The 19,651-nt window shown below is 41.8% G+C and overlaps 1 protein-coding gene across 1 annotated transcript in view; it reads right to left on the bottom strand.

Moving 5' to 3' along the window:
- cdh13 (cadherin 13, H-cadherin (heart)) overlaps positions 1-19,651 on the bottom strand; it is a 314,444-nt gene that overhangs the window by 172,261 nt on the left and 122,532 nt on the right. Inside the window, exons 5-6 of the mRNA XM_068603602.1 lie at positions 7,193-7,198; positions 6,415-6,567 (exon numbers count right to left, since the gene is read on the bottom strand). Coding sequence (XP_068459703.1) covers positions 6,415-6,567; positions 7,193-7,198 — 159 coding nt within the window. The remainder of the gene's footprint in view (positions 1-6,414; positions 6,568-7,192; positions 7,199-19,651) is intronic.

The raw sequence follows: 19,651 nt of genomic DNA on the forward strand, positions 1-19,651 counted from the left end.
CTGTTGATGTGCAGTCAAGCTTTATGTATGCGATAAAAATACAAATATTATGTATGTAGGTTTGAATAGGTTGTAGTGTGCGTGTGCAAAGAGTGAACATAACAGATAGTCGTTTCATGTCACAGCTGTTAGCAGCTGTCTGCTCTAATTGTTTGTTATTGTGTGTCAAAACCTTTCAAAATTCTATACATTTTCAATCTCACATGAATGATTGAAAAAGAAATATTAGAATCATTAGAATATAGCGATGTGTTTGTTTCTGCAAAATCAAAACAACAAAAAGTTGTCTCTCTAAAGATGGTCAGAGGTCACAGCCAGAGTCTTTCCACTGGAGTGATCTCTCAGTTAGAGTATGCCACAGTTTGATGTCTATGCTGTCAAAAATAGGTAAATATAGGTAAAAATGTATCTATGCAGTTTGACAACCTGACAAAACTGTTGTGAGGGACTTTTTGAAAGCTGAAATATAAAAAAATAAATGAAATTCAAAACAGCCGTCAATTCACAGCTTGGCCTTTGCCGAGTTGAGATAGGTACGTATGTGTTTTTTTGTTTTTTTCTGGCGAGCCCTCCCTTTGTCACTGCGGATTGCGGCTTGACGGACAGAATATAGTGAGGAGTGTGGTGCCTTTTAGATCTGCTGTCAAAGGACATCACAAGGGCGGAGGCTACTTTCTACTGCAGGCTGCAACACCGGGCTGTGTGGCACAGCCCAAAGAAAGCCAACCAAACACCTCAAGCATTCGGTTGAGACATCTGTTAGTTTGATTTGAATTTGAATCAAATTCTATTATTACATGACTGCACGGTATAAAAATAATTGGGCTGGAACCAAAGCCGCTCAGGCTTTTGTTCGTAGAATTGACTATTCTTTCGCTCTGAGCTGACAGTGGGACTTTATAATGTACAAGTATTGTCCACAGCCGGTGTATAGCAACATTTGTAGGTGTATGCTTTTTTTGCACCATCAATTTCAGCATATCCAAGATAAGCACGTACAAAGGACTCACCGCACTTATTGTTGTGATGACCTGCATTACTGAGGGTCATCCTTCTACCTGTGTAAACAAGACTGTTATTTATCGCTTCACGTTCTATGCTTCCTCTATTCTAAGCCAATTAGGGCTCTTCCCCGCCACTCTCGACCCGACCCGAGCTTGTCATAACCGCAGTGATGAGCCCTGTACTCCTCCCGCTCCCTTCCTCCCCATTTTCCATCTCATTAACATTCATTTTCACCCTAATTGAGCTTAATACGAAAATAATGTTTGACATTAAATCCTTGTGAACATGTGCCCAAGCTGATCGCTGTGTCTGTTTGTTCTTCCACAGCAAATGTTTACTTTGTCAGGGGTTTGTTTGTTTGTTTGCCTTGCTTGCCGTCCCAAATAGCCCATTTACGATCCTGAGCTCCAGTCGGTCTTGAGCTGACCCCCTCACTGTCATTATGCTGGAGTTAGACCGTGCTTTTCTGAAATGGGCGAGATCCAAGAGTGACAGCGCAGCTGACGATGCTAAAAGCGCCGACAGTGCAAACCACGCCGTAAGTGCTGACGGAGCGAACAGTGTTTGGCTGAGGCAGAAACGGAGGGTTGGTTCGACGTTTGCGCGGCAACGTTATCAGCTGCTACAGCTGTATGAGAGCCTAGCTTGTGCTGAAAATATTCCAGAACTCTGACCACTGCATTTTTATATAAAACCAGTCAACCTAAATTATTTAAGTTTTTCCAAGCTGTTAGGCACATGGTCTTGGTATACAATGACCTTGTGTGGAAGGTGAATCATTTATTAGCCAAGATTGATTATTAATCATTCACATACAGTAAATGTGTCTGTTCAATACAACCTTTGCCTGGCTGTACAACAGCATATGGACAAAGTTTTGTGTATTGAAACAGACACAGAAGGAAGAGGCCACACCTTAAACCTAAAGGCAAGACATGGAGTCCAAAGGATGTGTTTTGACTTGCAGCTGCCTGCACACACACACGAAATGACACGCCGTGTAACCCTGAGCATATGGAGCCACACTCTGAGAAGAGAAAGAGGTTATCTAAATCCAAAACAACATCTACTGTTATATCTTGAATCAGCACCACGAGCAGAGATGATAGTGTTCCATCATCCCTCTCGATGGATAATAGACTTGACATTTACTGACATTTCCTTTCAAATGTTACTTCAAAAATATCATGGATTGGAGATTTATATCATGGCCATCCTACATGGTTGTGTCTTAGTGGGACCAATTTTCAAACAACATGTCAACATACCAGACTTAAATGCAGGGTTACCGTTGAAGCGCTGTGATTAAACAAACAGTGCTGTATATCCAGACCTGCCAACTGGCCAATTTTTTTAGAATACCATTTTAAATACCAGTTTACATGCAGCAGTCAATAAAAAAAAAAAGTGATGCTGTGATTTTAAAATTCTTGAAATCAAAAATGTATTCTTTGCAAAGATATCTGCAGATACAGTTAGTTGTTGTGCCTTTATTCGTACATGTGTCTTTCTTCTGCCGAAGCCATCTGAAGAACACAATTTCACTTTGGCAACATATTAACCTGCATACTTATAGTTTGTACTGTTTACACCTCCGCAAAGCTCAAAATGAATGGTCAATTCTATTTTTTTAAATAGTATTTTCAGATTATATCATTTTATGACGACGATGTAACTGTGTCAATCTAACTAGCGAACACAGACTATTTTGGGGCTACGGTGTTATAAACAATTTAAAGCTGGTTAATACAACTTTTTCTATTACCCAGCTCAATGTCTCAATTGGCTAAGCTATATTTTTTATCCATTACATCGGTGGCAAAAAAAAGAAAAGTCAAAAACTGTCTTTTTGTGTAAAGTAACACTTTATATCAGTGCACTTAGATGTCAAAATGCATGCCTGCAATGCAAAGTGTGTACAGCTTGGCAGGTGTGTGTATCTTAACTTTTAATAACTACCTTTTGGTATCTTATAAAAAAAAAACTGCAGTCAGATGATGAATTTCTGTTTTTTACACTCATGACAAGTCGTCATGTGATCCAATGTTAATCTAAAACTATTGCGTATAGCAGCTGAAACAGATATATCTAACATTAAATCTATGCTTGGCCATACACAAGTGAAAGACCCTAAGCTGTTTCACTTTGTCTCTAAAATGCCATTTCAGTAATGGTGATTTATATCTGAATACGTCATGTTTCATCCCATCACAAGCCATTAGCTACAGTAAGAAAGGAGACGTCTTTAACAAATGTGACTAGGACAGCCTGCAAGGACCACTGGGCACTATAAAAGTGATGCAGGCTTCATTCTGCACACGCTGTTAGACCATTGCTAAAAAAGAAAGGCACTTGATAGGAGACCCTTGTTCTAAGTTATGACATGGGCACAGATTTGTTTTATCTTCTTAAGATAAGGGGAAAGAGGCCAGGAGATTGCGCAGGACTGGTTGGGAAAAGGACAAAGAAGGGAGGAAGCAAAGCAGCCAGAGAATGAAACACCCGCATGTATAACTGTATAAAGGGCAAACGTATATAGTTTGTGTACAGAGCTTGTCTTCAGGGATTAGAACTATCCGGTTGGAAATAATGATCAGTGATGGCATTTACGAAGCAAATTTACTGCAGGCCTTTCAAATAGCGGAAAATTAGACTGGGATTTTTTTTTTCTCCCCACAATGATGGAATTATTTAGCCACTAACAGAACCCTTCAATTAAATCTCTGCGATTTTATGCTTAGACTATAAGGGTAAAATCACTATGAGGTTGTTTTTTTTCATTTAACTTTCATGTCAGTAGGCAGATACATAATCAAACTGAAAGCCATGATTTTTTCTAATTAGTTCATGTTATGTTAAGTTGTGTGCATGGTGAACTGTGTTTACATGTTTGTCTTTTTGTTCCGGCTCGTAGACCGCCATCTTTCCACCTGACATTTTCAATAAAGTCTATGTCTGTCGCATGAGAAGTCCTTTCCATCATTCTTGTCTTGCACTATGAAATCAACAGACAAAATGCAGTTACTGGATAGCCATGTTTTGAGAAGCTGATTCCAATAAGTAATAGGCTCCAGCACATTCTTCTCTGTGAAACACGAAGCAGCATCTGAGACAGCGAAGAGGCCGAGTGGGAGAGAGACCAATCACTCCAAAATGAGGGTTAATATTGGTTCAGAGACCTTCACGCTGCGTATTTAGGATCTCAGTAAAGGTTGAATCCGTTGATTGTGGAGAGGTAATGCACTTGGTAATAATACAATGTGCAGCTAGCTGATGATAGAGCAGCTATGTTCTATCAATGCACCCTTATCTTACAACAAACTTGATATGCATATAAATATACAGTATATTGTGTTTGGATTACATTGTGTTTGATCTCGAGGCAACAATCCACCATTTTATAATCAAAATTAAATAAATTACAACAAAATATTCCGTTGATGAGTAAATCTACAATTCTGATTTGTCTCTGCAGGTGGGTGTGTCAAGTCTTTACCTTCTTTTTTTTCCTCAGTCTCACTCCGCACATTTGACTGAGCTCAGTCATTGTGCCATTAAATATCCCAGTACCGAGATACATGTTTCCATACTGAACATAGTAACATCTTCATGGGGAAGGTCTCCAGACACCCATTCTCTGCTCTTCTTCCCTGTTTTCTTTCTCAATTATCTTTGTCTTCCTCCCGAGAGTTTCATGAACCAACTTTTGTGATAGCTAACAAAGACTCAAAAACTATCTTTCAATGAGCCTTTCAGGGTGTTAGAATACACTCATAGATACGCGTGGTTAATTTGAACGTCTGTGCTTCCTGTCTGTGTCTCTGTAATATTTGTTTTATAAATTGTAATGGAAATGCTAACAAAAAAAAAGCACCTGCATAAAGTCTGAAATATATATACTGTGAATGCTTGAAAGAGGCATAATATGTACAGCAACGACTGAATTTATAAAGATCTCTCTTAAGAGCATAAACAAGGTTATTTCCTTGACGGATCAACAAAAGAACCACATCATTATTAACTGCCGTAGCATTCAGAGCATTTTCATTGCCTCCGCATAGCTCTACAATGGCATTGGGCTGAGCCTGCTGCTCACAGCTAACGTATATAGAAGCGGTGATGCTGTGCACCTGGAACATAATGCTTGGTTACTGATGGTAAGCTAGTGTGCCAGACATGTTGACTGTTGCAGCTTATGGTCGAGCAGATATACACACTGTTTACACTTCTGCTGTTGTTTTTGCTCCCATTAAAGGCCACAAAAAAACAAAAAAAAAGACGAGACACGCTCATTTATGACAAATGCGGAGACTCAGAATAACCAAGTTCTTCTCAGACTCGTGGCATGTAAACCTCTTACTCCTTTTACATTTGCCTCCTAAACACCTGTGTAAACGCAGATCTGCTACTGCTGGGAATTAGTGACGTTTGCAGGCGTTCAGAGGGAGGACTTTTTTTTTTTACATGCAGTGTATGTTATAAGCAACAGACAGCGTGACAGTAAAAAACACTGCTTGTGGTTGGGTCATCATTCTTTTTACAATTCTGTAGTAATATAATATTAATTTATTATGGACGATTGCAGTGGATGTTTGTTCAATCAGATTATTCATGACGGACAGGGATGCTCAGTTACCAGGTGTCAAAGGTGCTTGTAAACAACCTGAATCAGACCGTCGCCACTGACAGCGCATGTCCTGGTCACGTACTACTAAGCAATGATACCAGGGAGAGACTAAATACATTTGGCAAATGTGTGTTTTCCCCTCCCAGCCTTCCTCTCTGTTCGTCGCATGCCTGCTCTCCTTTCACATCTGTTGGTATTTACAGAAGGAATTATACTCGCGTCTGGTTTGAGAAAACAGGATACGATCAATTGACTCACTTGAAACGTAGATTTTCTCTGTCCCTTCCCTTCTTTCTGTGACTGGGGAAATGGTTCCGTCAGGCAGATAACCCGAGGGGCATCAGACACCAGCATGCACCTCAAACAGGCGCTAATTTTCTTTGAGCACAGAGGGAAGCACTCAGTTCTAACTGAAAGCATCAATTCAGCTTGGACAAAATGCAAAACCCATTTGTTCCCAAATAACGCTGCCAGTCTGTGCATCGTTGAAATCAAAGCGCTCTTCCTCTTACCGCTAACTGTTCTATTTTTTTCTAATTACAAGTCTGTTATACCTTTGCTCATCAAGGTGAATTTAGTTTGAACTACAGTTTCTCATGAAGAACGTCACTGAGTTGTAAAGGAAATAATCAGTGATCAAAATAGGAACTACATGGACTGAGAGACAAGGAAACAGTAAATGTGTCAGAGAAAGAGTGGGTAGGTGGAAAGAAAAAAAGAGAACAAAACATATACAGAAACATAATAAGCACGAGATCTTAAAAAAAACCACACACACAGACCTGGTAGGAGTCAATGGCTTCACGGTCCAGTGAGCGGCTGACTGACACTTCTCCTGTGTCGATGTCAATGGTGAAGAGACCTCTGGGGTCCTGGTCAGCACCGGGGCCTGTCAGACGGAAGATATGGTTCCCCAACCTCTCTGTTGAAATCACCTGCATACACACATAAACACACACACAATCGCACACACACAGACATCAACAACATGAACAATTGCAAGCTTTTCCCATTTCATTCTGAGTAAGCCTATTTCTGGAGGCAAAGCATTTCTAAATTAATGCCTCCATTTATTTTTTTGTTTATTTTTTTGAAGCAAAGCGCACTGGAAAATACTTATTATTGGAATGTGTTGATACACATTTCAGCAAAAGGAGCTTACTGTGCCTTGAATGGTGATGCAAATCCCTGATAGCTAGCAATTAAAAATGTATATCAGACAAGACTTTGATTTGATTTCATCAGTTGGCAAGAAAGTTACCGACATTTCCCTGAGCATTGGAGGCCTGCTGTTACCACTTGTTAACGCGTGGTAGGATTACTTTCAGATAAGGAAAGTGGAACAGTACAAGTATAAAAAACATTCCTTAATAATTAAGTGTGAATGTTACGTTGCGTTTTTGGAAGGATTAGCACCTAAGGCTGTGAGATAGCCTCGTACAGTCGTGTTTTCTTTGTTTGTATTTTTTAAGGAGTGCTGCCAAGTTAGTTGGCCAACCGTCCTACTCTATTCAGACAGGAGTGATCTGACCCAGGGACTTTTTGGCTCGATATACTCACATGAGACTGCCGTGGCCAGAAGCATCCACAGATAACCCAGCAACAGGAACGGGCAGGTTGGAAACAGAAACACAGACAAAAACAGCATGTTAGATTAACATAGAACCAGAAAAACAGCAAAAAGCAGTTTTGTGACCTTGTAGATCTTTGCAGGTCCTGAGTTCAGGCTTGTGGTAAGAGGAATACTTTGTTTGTTTTTTTAAAAGAAGAAAAAAAAGCCATTTGTAGACTGACTTTATAACGTTTGGTACTTTATGCTGTGAATCTGTATGTAGGTATTATTTATATAGGTATTTTTCACATTTTAAAAGTTTTCCAGTAAGATATTCCAGTGACCCAGCATGCACAATACTTGGACACAAAGTGGTGAACACAATGCGCAGACTCTAAAGAGATAGATTTTTCTCTTGGCTAAAAAGTGAGCAACGTCAAACAACTTCTTCGAGCTGGAAATAAAACCACAACACAAAGGATTATACGTTGTGTTTTGAGAATAAAGACACACACCGGCGGGGCTGACTTCAAGCTTTAAGGTTTTCCATGTTCTGACACTGTCCCCACATTGGATGTGAACCGCCTCACACCAAAAGCAGGAAGTCAGCCCTTCAACCTCGTAATCATGTTTCCGTTGTTTCAGGTCGGTGACAATGACGTGTTCCTGGCTGAACTCTGATAGACTGTCTACATACGGACAGTCAAGGTGTGCATGCAGGGGCACGTCGCCCCTGTGCCTTCCTCCAGCACGGTCGCCGCGTGCAAAAGGATGCAAACTGTTCCCCTGCACTGCCCCTCATGATCAGACGGCTGCCAAGAGGTCACCTTTAATGAGAGCACGCTTCCACGGAATGGCAGCTGAAATGACAGTCTTTCTACTCCTAACTTGAAAGAGCATGGGAGATGAAAACTGCGGCATTACAACCCTATGCCAGTTGGAGCTCAAGCCCTTGTAGCCTCTCCAAAGCTCTGTGCCATTTATCTCGATGTCCTGCTTCATCCTTTCCCCCTGTGTTCCCTCTCGGGTTCCTTGTTCCGCCGGCTCGTTACTTTCTTCAATATGTCCTTGCTTTTCTTCTGCTAAGCGTCCTTATCTCAGTCTCCATTCATCGTTTTCTACTTCTCTGTACTGTATCCTCTGGTGGTCACTTTCGCCGCTCTTTTTGTTTGTCATACAAACCATGAGAGCATGTCAAGTGTAGCCAAAGCAGTCATTTGTGGATGATTCTCATGCACTGGAAATATCCGTCTCTTCTGTCCACTCGTACACATGTTTTATTTTTCTCCATTCTCTTTTCATTTCGCACTCTCTTCTGTCTTTCTCGGCCTTCTTTTTTTTCTTGTAATCTGACAGATTTCTTTTTTTTTAACAGCTGTATTATCATGGGTACTTTCCCTTATTACCAATTCTGTTCGAACCCCCTAATCATACAGTAAGCCTATATAGTTTCCACGTCTTTCTATCCGTGTAATGACATAAATATTGACGTAAAAAAAAATACAGCGCGCGCACAGACACACACACACACACACACACACACACACACACACACACACACACACACACACACACACACTCGTTCACAGTTGCAAGGACACATATTTCTGAGCACTAATCACAGTGGCAACCAACACGTACTGAGAGTGACAAACTGGGTCAGATGAAGGAAAGAAAAAACAAGAATGAAGTGCAACATCCACGGAATGCTCTGCATCAAACTTGGATGGATGTAGGAGGTGTAAAGTAGAGGGAAAAACAAGATCGGATGTACACGGGTATGTGTGTGTGTGTGTGTGTGTGTGTGTGTGTGTGTGTGTGTGTGGCGGGGGGAGAAGGATGCGGAATGAGGAAGTGTGTGAGGAGCAAGTAGAGAGTTTTGATGGAGCGATCACTGATAAAAACAGTAACTGCAGCTGAAGAGTAACTGAAGTGTCAGGAGAAGTTTGGTGTTTAAGAGATGTCTCTGTGGGGGAGAAGTGGGATAATCTGCACCACACACACACACACACACACACACACAGGCAAAGAAACGTGCACCCAGTGGCTTTGTCTCTGCCGAGTCTGTCTCCCTCTGTGTGTGTGGGAGGCCTGATGGGGGAATCTCACCTCTTTCTATCAGCTCTCATTACCAGCCAAGCAGACATGAAAGACTGCGGTGCTCACGATACTGCGGGAAGGATGACAGGAGGTGTGGCGCAGCTCCGCAACACCAAACACCTCTTAACACGCAGAGCAAATGAGCACCAAAACAATGCCCCAGCACCTTTTGTGTGTGTCTGCGTGTGTGTTTGTGTGTATTTAAGCTTGATAGCATCTCCTGCTGTTTGCGATCCTGTCAGGTGTCACGAGGCCACAACAAACAAATACCTGTCGAGTAGCAACACAGATAGGTACAAGAAGGTACACACATCTTCTCAGATAACGTGTTATGTAACTTGTTTTGTGTGCACGTGTGTTTGTGTCGTACGTTTTGAGAAAATCGGCTTTGCGAAGTGTGCCGGGGAAAGTGTAACTTGAGCCAAATAAAACACCATTACACTAATTTATTATAATGCTAATCTACACACTCCAGATAAATACACACACACACACACACACACACACACACACACACACACACACACACACCCCATGTCCTTGTGTTTTTGAGGGAAAACGTGCGAGGAGTCCAACTCCAGTATTGTGTGTGCGTGAGTGTGATTGAGAGAGAGAGAGAGAGAGAGAGGGAGAGAGAGAGAGAGAGAGAGAGAGAGAGAGAGAGAGAGAGAGAGAGCTCTGTAGCATCCCTCAGTGTCGCTTCTGTTATCCCCATCAAGGTCATACAGCCAGCTGAGAATGACAATCACTGGCAATGAAAGGACTCCTGGGACCTCTCTGTGTGTGTGTGTGTGTGTGTGTGTGTGTGTGTGTGTGTGTGTGTGTGTGTGTGTGTGTGTGTGTGTGTGTGCATGTACAAGCATGCCAGGCTTGAACCAGTGCTCTGCCTGATTGTGCCCTGCTCCAGCGTGCTAATAAGAGGGACGAGGCGAGGTGGAAAGCCTGGTGAAGACGGGAACGGGCAGAACCGAGTCCTCAGCCCGGGACGATGGGAGAGCAATAGCACTAATTAACTGGCTGATTGGTTTGCCTAATCATTATCCTGAGCCAATCACAACAAGCCTGAGAGGGGCAACAATCAAGAGGGACCCTTGTTGGAAAAAAAAAATAGGAAGAGAGGAGTTATTTTTAATCGGCTCGACTGTGTAAAGAGGGCCAGCGGGGACTGCTGCTGTGGAAAATGCTGCTTTTGAAAAGAATTGTATTCACACAGTCCAGCTTGTCCTTGTCTACTGTGTGTTATAACATCTTTCAAGGCAACAACTCAACAATATTGTTATACACTATAAAAAATAATAACTTTGAAAGTTGCAGTACTTTAAAGTGGCATATGTTTATTTTTCAGGTTCATATTAATGTTTGTTCCAAAATATTTTTCTTCTACCGTCTATGAACATACTTGTAGTCACCGAGTCTGCTTTGATTGGCTTGTAACAGACTTTTGCAAATGTTGGGGCATGCCTCTATGCATGTGACATGGGCAGCCAAGTCTGAACGGTTTGTTGCTTCACATGTTTTCTGAACTAGGGAGCCCATATGAAAACTGACTGATTACAGTGTGTCACAGTTTGTTATAATACTATAATGCATCACCTTTAAAGATATCCGCTCAAACACGTGGCACCTATGGTGATATGCAGCTGTGCTTTTGTTCCAACTGTTTGCCACAGACATCCACGTTAAAACACACGGAAAGGAAGGGCTTTCATCAGCGGGTCATAGGCTCCATCACCATTCTGTGACCTTGTGCCGTGATTGATAGTAACTTAAGAGACATGTATTTGTATGAAGATCGTTCAGATGACTACTTTGAGGAAAGTGAAAGTACAAGGAGATATTTAAGCTAAAAAGGCACTTTTTTTAAAGAAAACCACAAATCACAATATAACGAACAAAGGACATCGTAAAAGAAGCCAAGGAAGAATAATTAGGATGAATGTAATGCCATCAGCCATGGAGAACGGCTACGGCTGCCTGTGTGAGCTTCTTCAGGCAGCAGGATGAGCAATCACTCAGTCTTGCTTAAGCTCACGCAAGGACATGTCTTGGGAAGTTCCTACCTGACAAATAAGTGTTTTTTTTTTCTTCTTTTATTGTTTCTGCTTGTTTTTTTTTTCAGGCTCCCCTCATCCAAATTGATTTGACATCTGTTCAATGTGTCTGTGAGTCCAGGCATGGATAGGCATGCATGTCTATACGGTTTTAACTCAACGCCAACGAACATCCGCCACAAACAGGCATGATTAACATGCTGAGAGACAGACAGTGAGAAAAAGGCAAGGACAAGACAATTAAGAGAATCAATTAGGCTAAATGACGAGGCCCCCAAGCGCCCCGTTTTTTAATGTTGTAACGTCTTACAACACAAATCGCTCACTTTTCTGCTTGGAAGCTCAGATCCCTGGTACTGACCGTCCGTTTTAGTGAGAGGAGAAGCTGGAAAACGAGACAAAGATAGATCGCGTGGAGAGGAGAAAGTAGAAAGATAGAAACACAGTTATGAAGAGAAAAGAAAAGAAAGGTGACAGACACCATCTAGAGGGCAGCGAAATAAGAGGAGGGAGACAGACGGCCAGGCAGAGGAAACCATGGAACAAAGGTGCCCGACACGTCTATTCGCCGTACTACATTAGCTGGAGCTACAGCGAAACAAGGCTCTCCATCCTCTCAGCAACAGTACTTTATTGGCGGTGTCGTGTCAAGTCCAACACGTTATGATGACTTGTGAGCTGGTAAGGAAGGATAAATACAGGCTAAATAGCTGACTGCTCCAGTGCAGCATGAAAAGTTAAACTCGCTTTCGAGATTGTATTGTTTGAGATTTCATGCTGATACATCCGAGATCTCCATTTGTTATTTAATGGGGCTGCATGCGTTTAGTTTTTCAAAGTGCATTTGACGTTTTCCTGCTTCCATTTGTGAATTTGAGTTCATATCTGGGGCTTTTGGGAATGAATTGAATGCATAATTAATGGTTAATTGAATCAAGAAGCATCCCATGAAGACATGAAATCAGTTTGCATAAGCCTACTTGGCAGTTATGACTTGTAAACCTAAATTCACTCAGAGCATTTGGCTGAGAGACAATTTATTGAGATGGTTCGTCGGCAATGACATAATTAACAGAGCAGAGAAAATGACCAGAGTAGTGTTTGAAAGTGTTTTTTTTTTTTATTTTGCTGATGAGCTCATAATCCTCAACAGAACTAAAGAGACAGTGAGAAGGGAGTAGAGAATGAGTGAAGGGATTGACGACTGGTTTCATACCTCTGGATTATTAGAATCCAAATCTAAATGGTCTCATGTGCATTTCTGTTGTGTGTTTACTGGAACAACCAACATGCACAGAAAAGCCCCTCCCTGCCTGATCTAAGGGGTTAAAACCATCTCACTGTGAGGAGACAACGCTTTCACTGATACACACATAGAAACTGCAAAAGTCCAAAGTGACACCTGGGCCCTATTCCATGTATGTGGTTCAACAAATCCGATCAAATGTCCTGTTATCCAGCTTAACCTAACGAGATGATTGACGACAGGATATGTCGGTTCCACGAAGGTGGATCCTCCCTCAAACGGTCACGTTCATTCTAACCAGACATCAGTCTTCAGGATAACTGCGCGTGCTCGCTCCGCTTCAGAAAGGTGACAAGTAAAACGCCAAATTTATGATGTTATCTTTCTAAAATGACAAATAAACTCAGAGAAAGACTTTTCTCTGATGACGAGCAGAAGTTGATCATGACTGCATGTGATGAATTTAAGTCTATTATCATGACAAAATCTAATGGTGCTTTCACGTTCAAGCGTAGCGAATATTTGCAACACTTCCTGTTGTGAATGCAGCGTAACGCCGCGTAACACGAGTCACTTCAGCAGTGCAAAATATCAGACAAGTAAATGAGTCAAAAAATAAATAAATGTATCGGCTAATTTGAAGTGCCTCATCACCCAAATCAATCAGATTATATTTATTTAAATGTGCCTGCTGGCAGTAGTATACAAATTAATATATACGTATGAGAATATATGTACTGTATGCACATATGTATCATGAACTATGTGTATATTCATGTAACCTATGTGTGTTTAGATTACCATATAACTAGGAGTTTGAATATTGGTATGGGTTGATCAATATACTCATAATCAGAAATTCAATCAGTTGAAGCAGGATAAGTCTTGTTATCTTGAGTCCACCTTTCAACACATCCTTAAGGTTATTAAGCGATAAATAAACGTTATGAGCAGCACGGCACGCAGCGGCTTTCACGATGTTCTCCGCATCGCGGACACCAACATGTCGCTACCACTCGCAAAACAAGCGAGCTGCGCCTCGCGCTCTTTTTTTTTTACACAGTCCCTCTGTGATCCATTCTGCATGTACAGTATGTATTGTGTACAGTATGTATTGTGTACAGTATGTATTGTGTACATTATGTGAGACGGACAGCGCTGGGCTGCGCCGGTGTTCAATGTCTGGCTCCAGAAAGTCTCGTAAATAAATGAGTCCTTGTCTGCAGAATCGATAGCGCTCATACGACGTCATCATGATGTGAGAACGGATCTTGCCGATCTGGAAGAACTCTCTCCCTATAAAACTAATATATAACTAATATCGCTCCTTCATCAATGAGGAAGAGAGCTGCTTTTTGTCCGGTGGGAGTGGCCAACTTATCCAGTGAACTTTCACTAAACCTGCTCCGGACCAGGTTAGGGGATTTCGATGTGTTGCTATGGTGATTGATCTAAACTGGCTTCGTGGACCCGAAAATCCAGATCTACGTCATCTTATCCTGGTAATTATCCAGCTATATCAGCAATCCACGTACGTGGAATAAAGCCGATCTGGTGGCCTGCAGTTCACTTTCTGAGCAACTTGTTTTGTTTCATGACCAACTTTACTAATCGTTTTGGATTTTGGCTTTGGCTCAGAGTAGAAAAACTTATTTGACAGTCTCCTTTCTACATTTACTGTACTTTCCGGCTGGAGTCTAAATTGTACTGTGCATTTGCGCCCAGGTTAAACAAAACACATCAACAAACACAAATATATTCATCACATAAATAGGAGCTGACAGCTATCTGTCAGACCATCAGACTTTGGTCATCACCTGTGATTGGTCTGCCACAAGATTTAATAGAATCCTAGTTTACTTGACATCAGAAGAATTGCAATTTGAAACCTCATAAAATGAGACGAAGGGAAAGCAGTACAGAATGAGAGCCAGCTGACAGCTTGTCATTTGAAAATCCAAACAGGTATCAAAGAACACTGATGCTTTAAAAAAAAAAAAAGGTATACAATCTTAAACTTTCTACAAAGATGACTAACACAGTTTTTCTTTCAATATCTTCTCCACTCATTATGTAACAGTCGACTGACTGCCACATGCATTTAGGTAAACACAAGCTTGTATCAGCACTGGTGGACGGGGTGGATATTTTCTTAATGAGAGTGATGGATTTGAGGTAAAAAGAAAGGACCAAGCCCCCAGGAACAACTCTGAGCAGTTAGGTGATTTTGCCGTCGCATTGCAGGACAATGCTACAAAGAGACTGTAGAAAATAACCAAAAGGTTTATTGCTCAGATTATATCTTATCAGTGACACATTTAAAAAAAGCAATAATAAAAGCAGCAATAATTTCAGGTTCGACGTCGAACAGCTGACGCCTGGTATGCTGGCCTGCCAACCACTTTGAAAACGTACTGTTGAGCACGAATGACCCTTCCTGTATGATCCAGTCAGCAGGAAAAACAAGAGAACATTTCTAGTGTGCGTCCTCTCGTCATGCTCTCGGATACATGGCACATGGGCCTCAGAACCCGAGAGACGCCTGCAAAACTTGCCTGGCTTAAGATCCCTGTGAGCAACGCTTATTGGAATGAATGGCGGGCCATCTTGAGACAAGGTATCTGGTTCTCTGAGTATGTCGATGGTACAGGCAGACTGCAATCACGAGACATGCATGCATGATCAGATTGATTACATAGAATCACTGAATGGTACTGAGGAGAACACATTATTATACTCTGACCACTGAGGTTACTCAACCTCCTACCTCCCCCTGAGAAAGACCTGGCTCACATATAACACCAGACATGAGCAAAACAGGTTTGAGCAATAATCATTTACTTGATTTTCCACGATGTATTTTCTTCAAACGTTGACACTTGATTTTGAATTAATTGAAAGGAAAGCTGCTTGAGCTGTAGCTTCTCATTTTACTTGAGCTATGATACATTTAGTCTCCTGAATACTTGAGCAGCATAGCACAAAATGCTCCTATCAGCAGTGACTGAAGTGGCGTATACTAAGAGAAAAAATTAAGCATATCAATTTCATTGCACGCTCCAGCTGCTGTGTGAGTTGTTGTGAGCTGTTTGTGGGCCCCCAGGGGTGGGCAGGGGAGAGACCTCTGTATCCAAACAATTCCACAGCTGGCAGGAGGTGTGACATAAAGAACAAGGTTCTTCCCCTTCCCCTGTGAGTCCCGCTGACAGCCAAACCCACCCTCACCCCGGCAGCACACAAACGCACACACTTACATGTTAAACCCAGCCCTCGCAATCTCACCTCTCCCCTGCTTCCAACTGCTTATCTCTCAGAGAGAAGGAGGGAGCATGAAAAATGAATGGCTGCCATATGGAAATGGTCGGTTACTAAGAAGAGAAAAGCTATTGGTGTGGAAAATCAATTTTGCCAAGTCGCCGACATATAGCCTCTATTGGGTAAAATAGCCCACATTAGCCTGTCTTCTCATGCAAAGCTGAATGAGGAGTTAAGGGAGAAGGATGGAGGGATACCGGGATGAGAGGATGGATTAAATTGGCTACTGGGAAGTGGAGAAAAAAGGAATTGGGTAGAAGAGCGGGCCACGAGGAAGGGAGAGAAATGTGTGCACTGTTGTTCCAATTCCTCAAATGAACATATTTAGAGATAATTTGTGTCCCCTACACCACTGCAGTTTATTAGGGGAGAAACCTGCTCAAACCTCTGTGGACCACAGGTTTGTCCCCCGAAAACATCACCCAGTGTTTTGATACACTGTCCTTCACTACGTGATGTCTCTAGGCCATCGTGTTACTTCACAGTACTGAGTACGGTGCTGGCGTGAGCTGGAACCCCCGGCTCCACACTGGGTCTTGGTCTCCGAGGTACAATTATCTATTATGTGCAGGGCTCTGTATGGAATATCTTTTTTTTTTATGTCATTCTCTGCAGGCATTGATAGATGTGACTGGTTTCATAGTGCCCAGGCTGATCTAGAACAAAGCTGCTTGAAACGAAGAGCTACATTAAAGAGAGGGTAAGATAAATGTGGAGCCCACGAGGTCCAAAATGTATGGTTGTTGGTGGACCATCTGTGTAGCAGTGAGGTGACGCGGTGTACCTGCGAAACAGACTTCTCGTCAGAAAAAGTGCAGAGGAAAATGATCTGAAGAGCTATTGGAGGAGTTCCACGCGTTACGTAATGACACACAATTAATGATCTGCTTCATAAATAATGAACTGTGTCAGTAATTCTTGGAGCTGTTCAACATGGGGTCGACAATTCGGCAACTGAGATTTACACCTTTTATTGTCAACTGGAAGCCCTTGTGTACATTTTCTCTTCAGAGCTGACTGAGGTAAACTGAGAGTAAGAGGTGTTTCCAATTGGGAACGTTTGTCTTCATCTACTAACATCACATTTTGTCATAAAAATGTGTATAAATGAGGAAATCTATTGCCTCGACACGGCTCTCAACATGGCAATGACTGAGCCACTGGCTCGCAGCTGACTGCGCTGACAGCGCCAACGGCGCAAATTACAGCAACAAAGTCGACAGAGGTAGCGCTGTTTACCTGAGGGAAAACCAAAGGGTGGGTGCTGAGCTTTCTGTGTCGACGCCGTGGGTTGTGACGGAGTTATCAGCCGTAACCGCCGGATAACAGCAGTGCGGAGCGTAAGCCAGCGGGGCACGCTCACGAGCACAAACGTGCACTAAAAGCGCCCGTGGCCGGCTGTGTAGCAAAAGCAAGGAGAAGCTCGGATAATGACACACAGAGAGAGTGACTTCCTTATTCTGTTCAAGGAGACGTTACTCCACTTTATCTGTACATGAAGCATAGTTGGCTGATGTTAAATTAATACCCTGAATGTTGGTCCCTAACAAAAGCACAAACAACTTTGTATTTTTAATATGCCCAATTAATGTATTTCTGCTTTTAATTGCATTCAACATTCCAGATATTCATCAATAACAAAACATTTGGCTTTTTCCAAGCATTTCATTACAACAACAACAAAAAAAACACATAGTTTCCTTTTTTTATTTCCTTTTTATTATTAACCTAGCAATAAAACAAATCAAAAAATCAAACTGTCCTCACAAAAGGTAATTGTAGTTATATCCCGATTTCCTGATATTTCTCAACCTCAAATATTATTAAAACATTGCTTTGCATGTGTGACATGAGTGTTTCATCATCTATTCATGAAATATTAAACAGGTATTAGTTCATGAGCATGTAATAGGATCTAAAAAAAAAAAAAGGAAAACAGTTTTTCTGAGAATGTTTGTTGCCTTTGAGACTACTATAATATTTCACTGAGAAGTGGAGAAGGTAGTTCACTAGGATATAGCCAAAGGAGTGGTCACCGGTGTGCAGTCCTGCTTCTCCCTCTCTTTTCCCTGCTCTCGCCCTGGCAGGATCACCATATACAGTACAACGAACCCCAAGCTCAGGTTGTCAGAACGATGTTTTATTTTGAAAAGTGAACGGATCCGTCCCTTTGTGCGTCTGGGCCTCTTGACACAAGTAAAGAGGTACGTGATACATATCCCTAAAAAATTAAACCTAAAAGTCTGTTTCAACTTTGCCGGTGTTCTGGATTAAAAGCAAGGCAGATTATACTGAGATCGCCAAAAACACAATGAAACCCTGCTCCCATTTCAACATCCTGTCTCTGGTTTTAAGCAGTAGACCGGACTTACAGAACACTAGTCAGGTCTAGTTAGTTGTTTCCCGTCACCCGAGGTGGGACCGGCTCGGAGAAGAGAAACCAGCTCATGGCTCCCACTAATTCGGTGTAATGGTGAGTTGTAGTTTTATGCACTTTATATCTTTTGTTATGTCGGTCGTATCATTTCATTATGCCATTTTATTACGTCATTTTACTACGTCGTTTTTACTACGTCGTTTTTATCGTCCACATCGTGAAGGCCGGTCCATGAAAATATTGTCTTACACGAAACCGGTCTGTGGGGAAAAAAAGGTCGGGGACCGCTGCCACAGTACATATTTCACAGATAATCATTTTTACAGTGCAATTGTTGTCCCCTTTGGACAAACAACACACTGCAAATGCCTTATAAACTGCAAGTAATCCCTGTTTTAACAAAATGTGTTTGTAATCTGATGTCATCAGACATAATGCATATTTCTAGTTTTTAAAAGTGAATTATGATTATAATAGCTCTTCATCTAAACCAGGGTTCGGCAACCCAAAATGTTGAAAGAGCCATATTGGACCAAAAAAACGAAAAACAAATCTGTCTGGAGCCGCAAAAAATTAAAAGCCTTATATAAGCCTTATAATCAAAGCAACACATGCTGTAAGTGTCTATATTAGCCTGCTGTTAACTCCCCACCCACAACAAAATCCCAAGGAAAGGTTTTTTGAAAAGTTGGCAGCTCTGTGTGTATAAGGAACGTATTTGTAATACGTATTGGGCTACAAATACGTTGCTTATACACATATTTTTAGTTTCCTTGTTTATTACAAATACGTTTATAATCGTGTGTTTGTGTTATTGTTTTCTTGCTTTCTCGCTGAATTTAAGCATATTTGACTTTCTAAACTCTGCGGAGGAAAAGAAAAGGGGCGGTGTGAGGCCGGTAACGCACCGGCACCGAGGTCCGGGCCGGTAACGGCCCGCGTCGCACCGGGTCCGGTCTTCTAAGTCGGGTTGTTTGTGGATGCAGCCCAAAGGGGGTGATAAACTCATCCAGCGCAGTGAACTACTGCAATGAACTCAACAGACACTCGGATCATCTTCTCATTACAAAGCTAACATGCAGGCAATCCTTCCGCGTTGGCAATGAAAGCAAATGATTTGGTCCAAGAACTGTTAAATCCTCTGTTCTCCTCAGCTAACTTTCTCTTTTTCCCTTTGGGATCCATGGCCCATCACACATCTGCTGGTTTGTTTGCAACAGCCACCTGCCTGGCACCGCGCCAAGCTGAAAGAAACAACATGTGTCGCAGGCTGTGACGCAGATCTTCATTGACAGAAATGTTGAAATTTTTGTATGTTTCTACACATTTTTACAGCATTGGAAAATGTTAAAAATGTTTGTCCTCCTATAGAAACCAT

The sequence above is a fragment of the Clinocottus analis genome, unplaced genomic scaffold, assembly GCF_023055335.1.
Source record: "Clinocottus analis isolate CAN_PGR_092001 unplaced genomic scaffold, fCliAna1.0.p SCAF_6, whole genome shotgun sequence".
NCBI classification, from domain to species: domain Eukaryota; kingdom Metazoa; phylum Chordata; class Actinopteri; order Perciformes; family Cottidae; genus Clinocottus; species Clinocottus analis.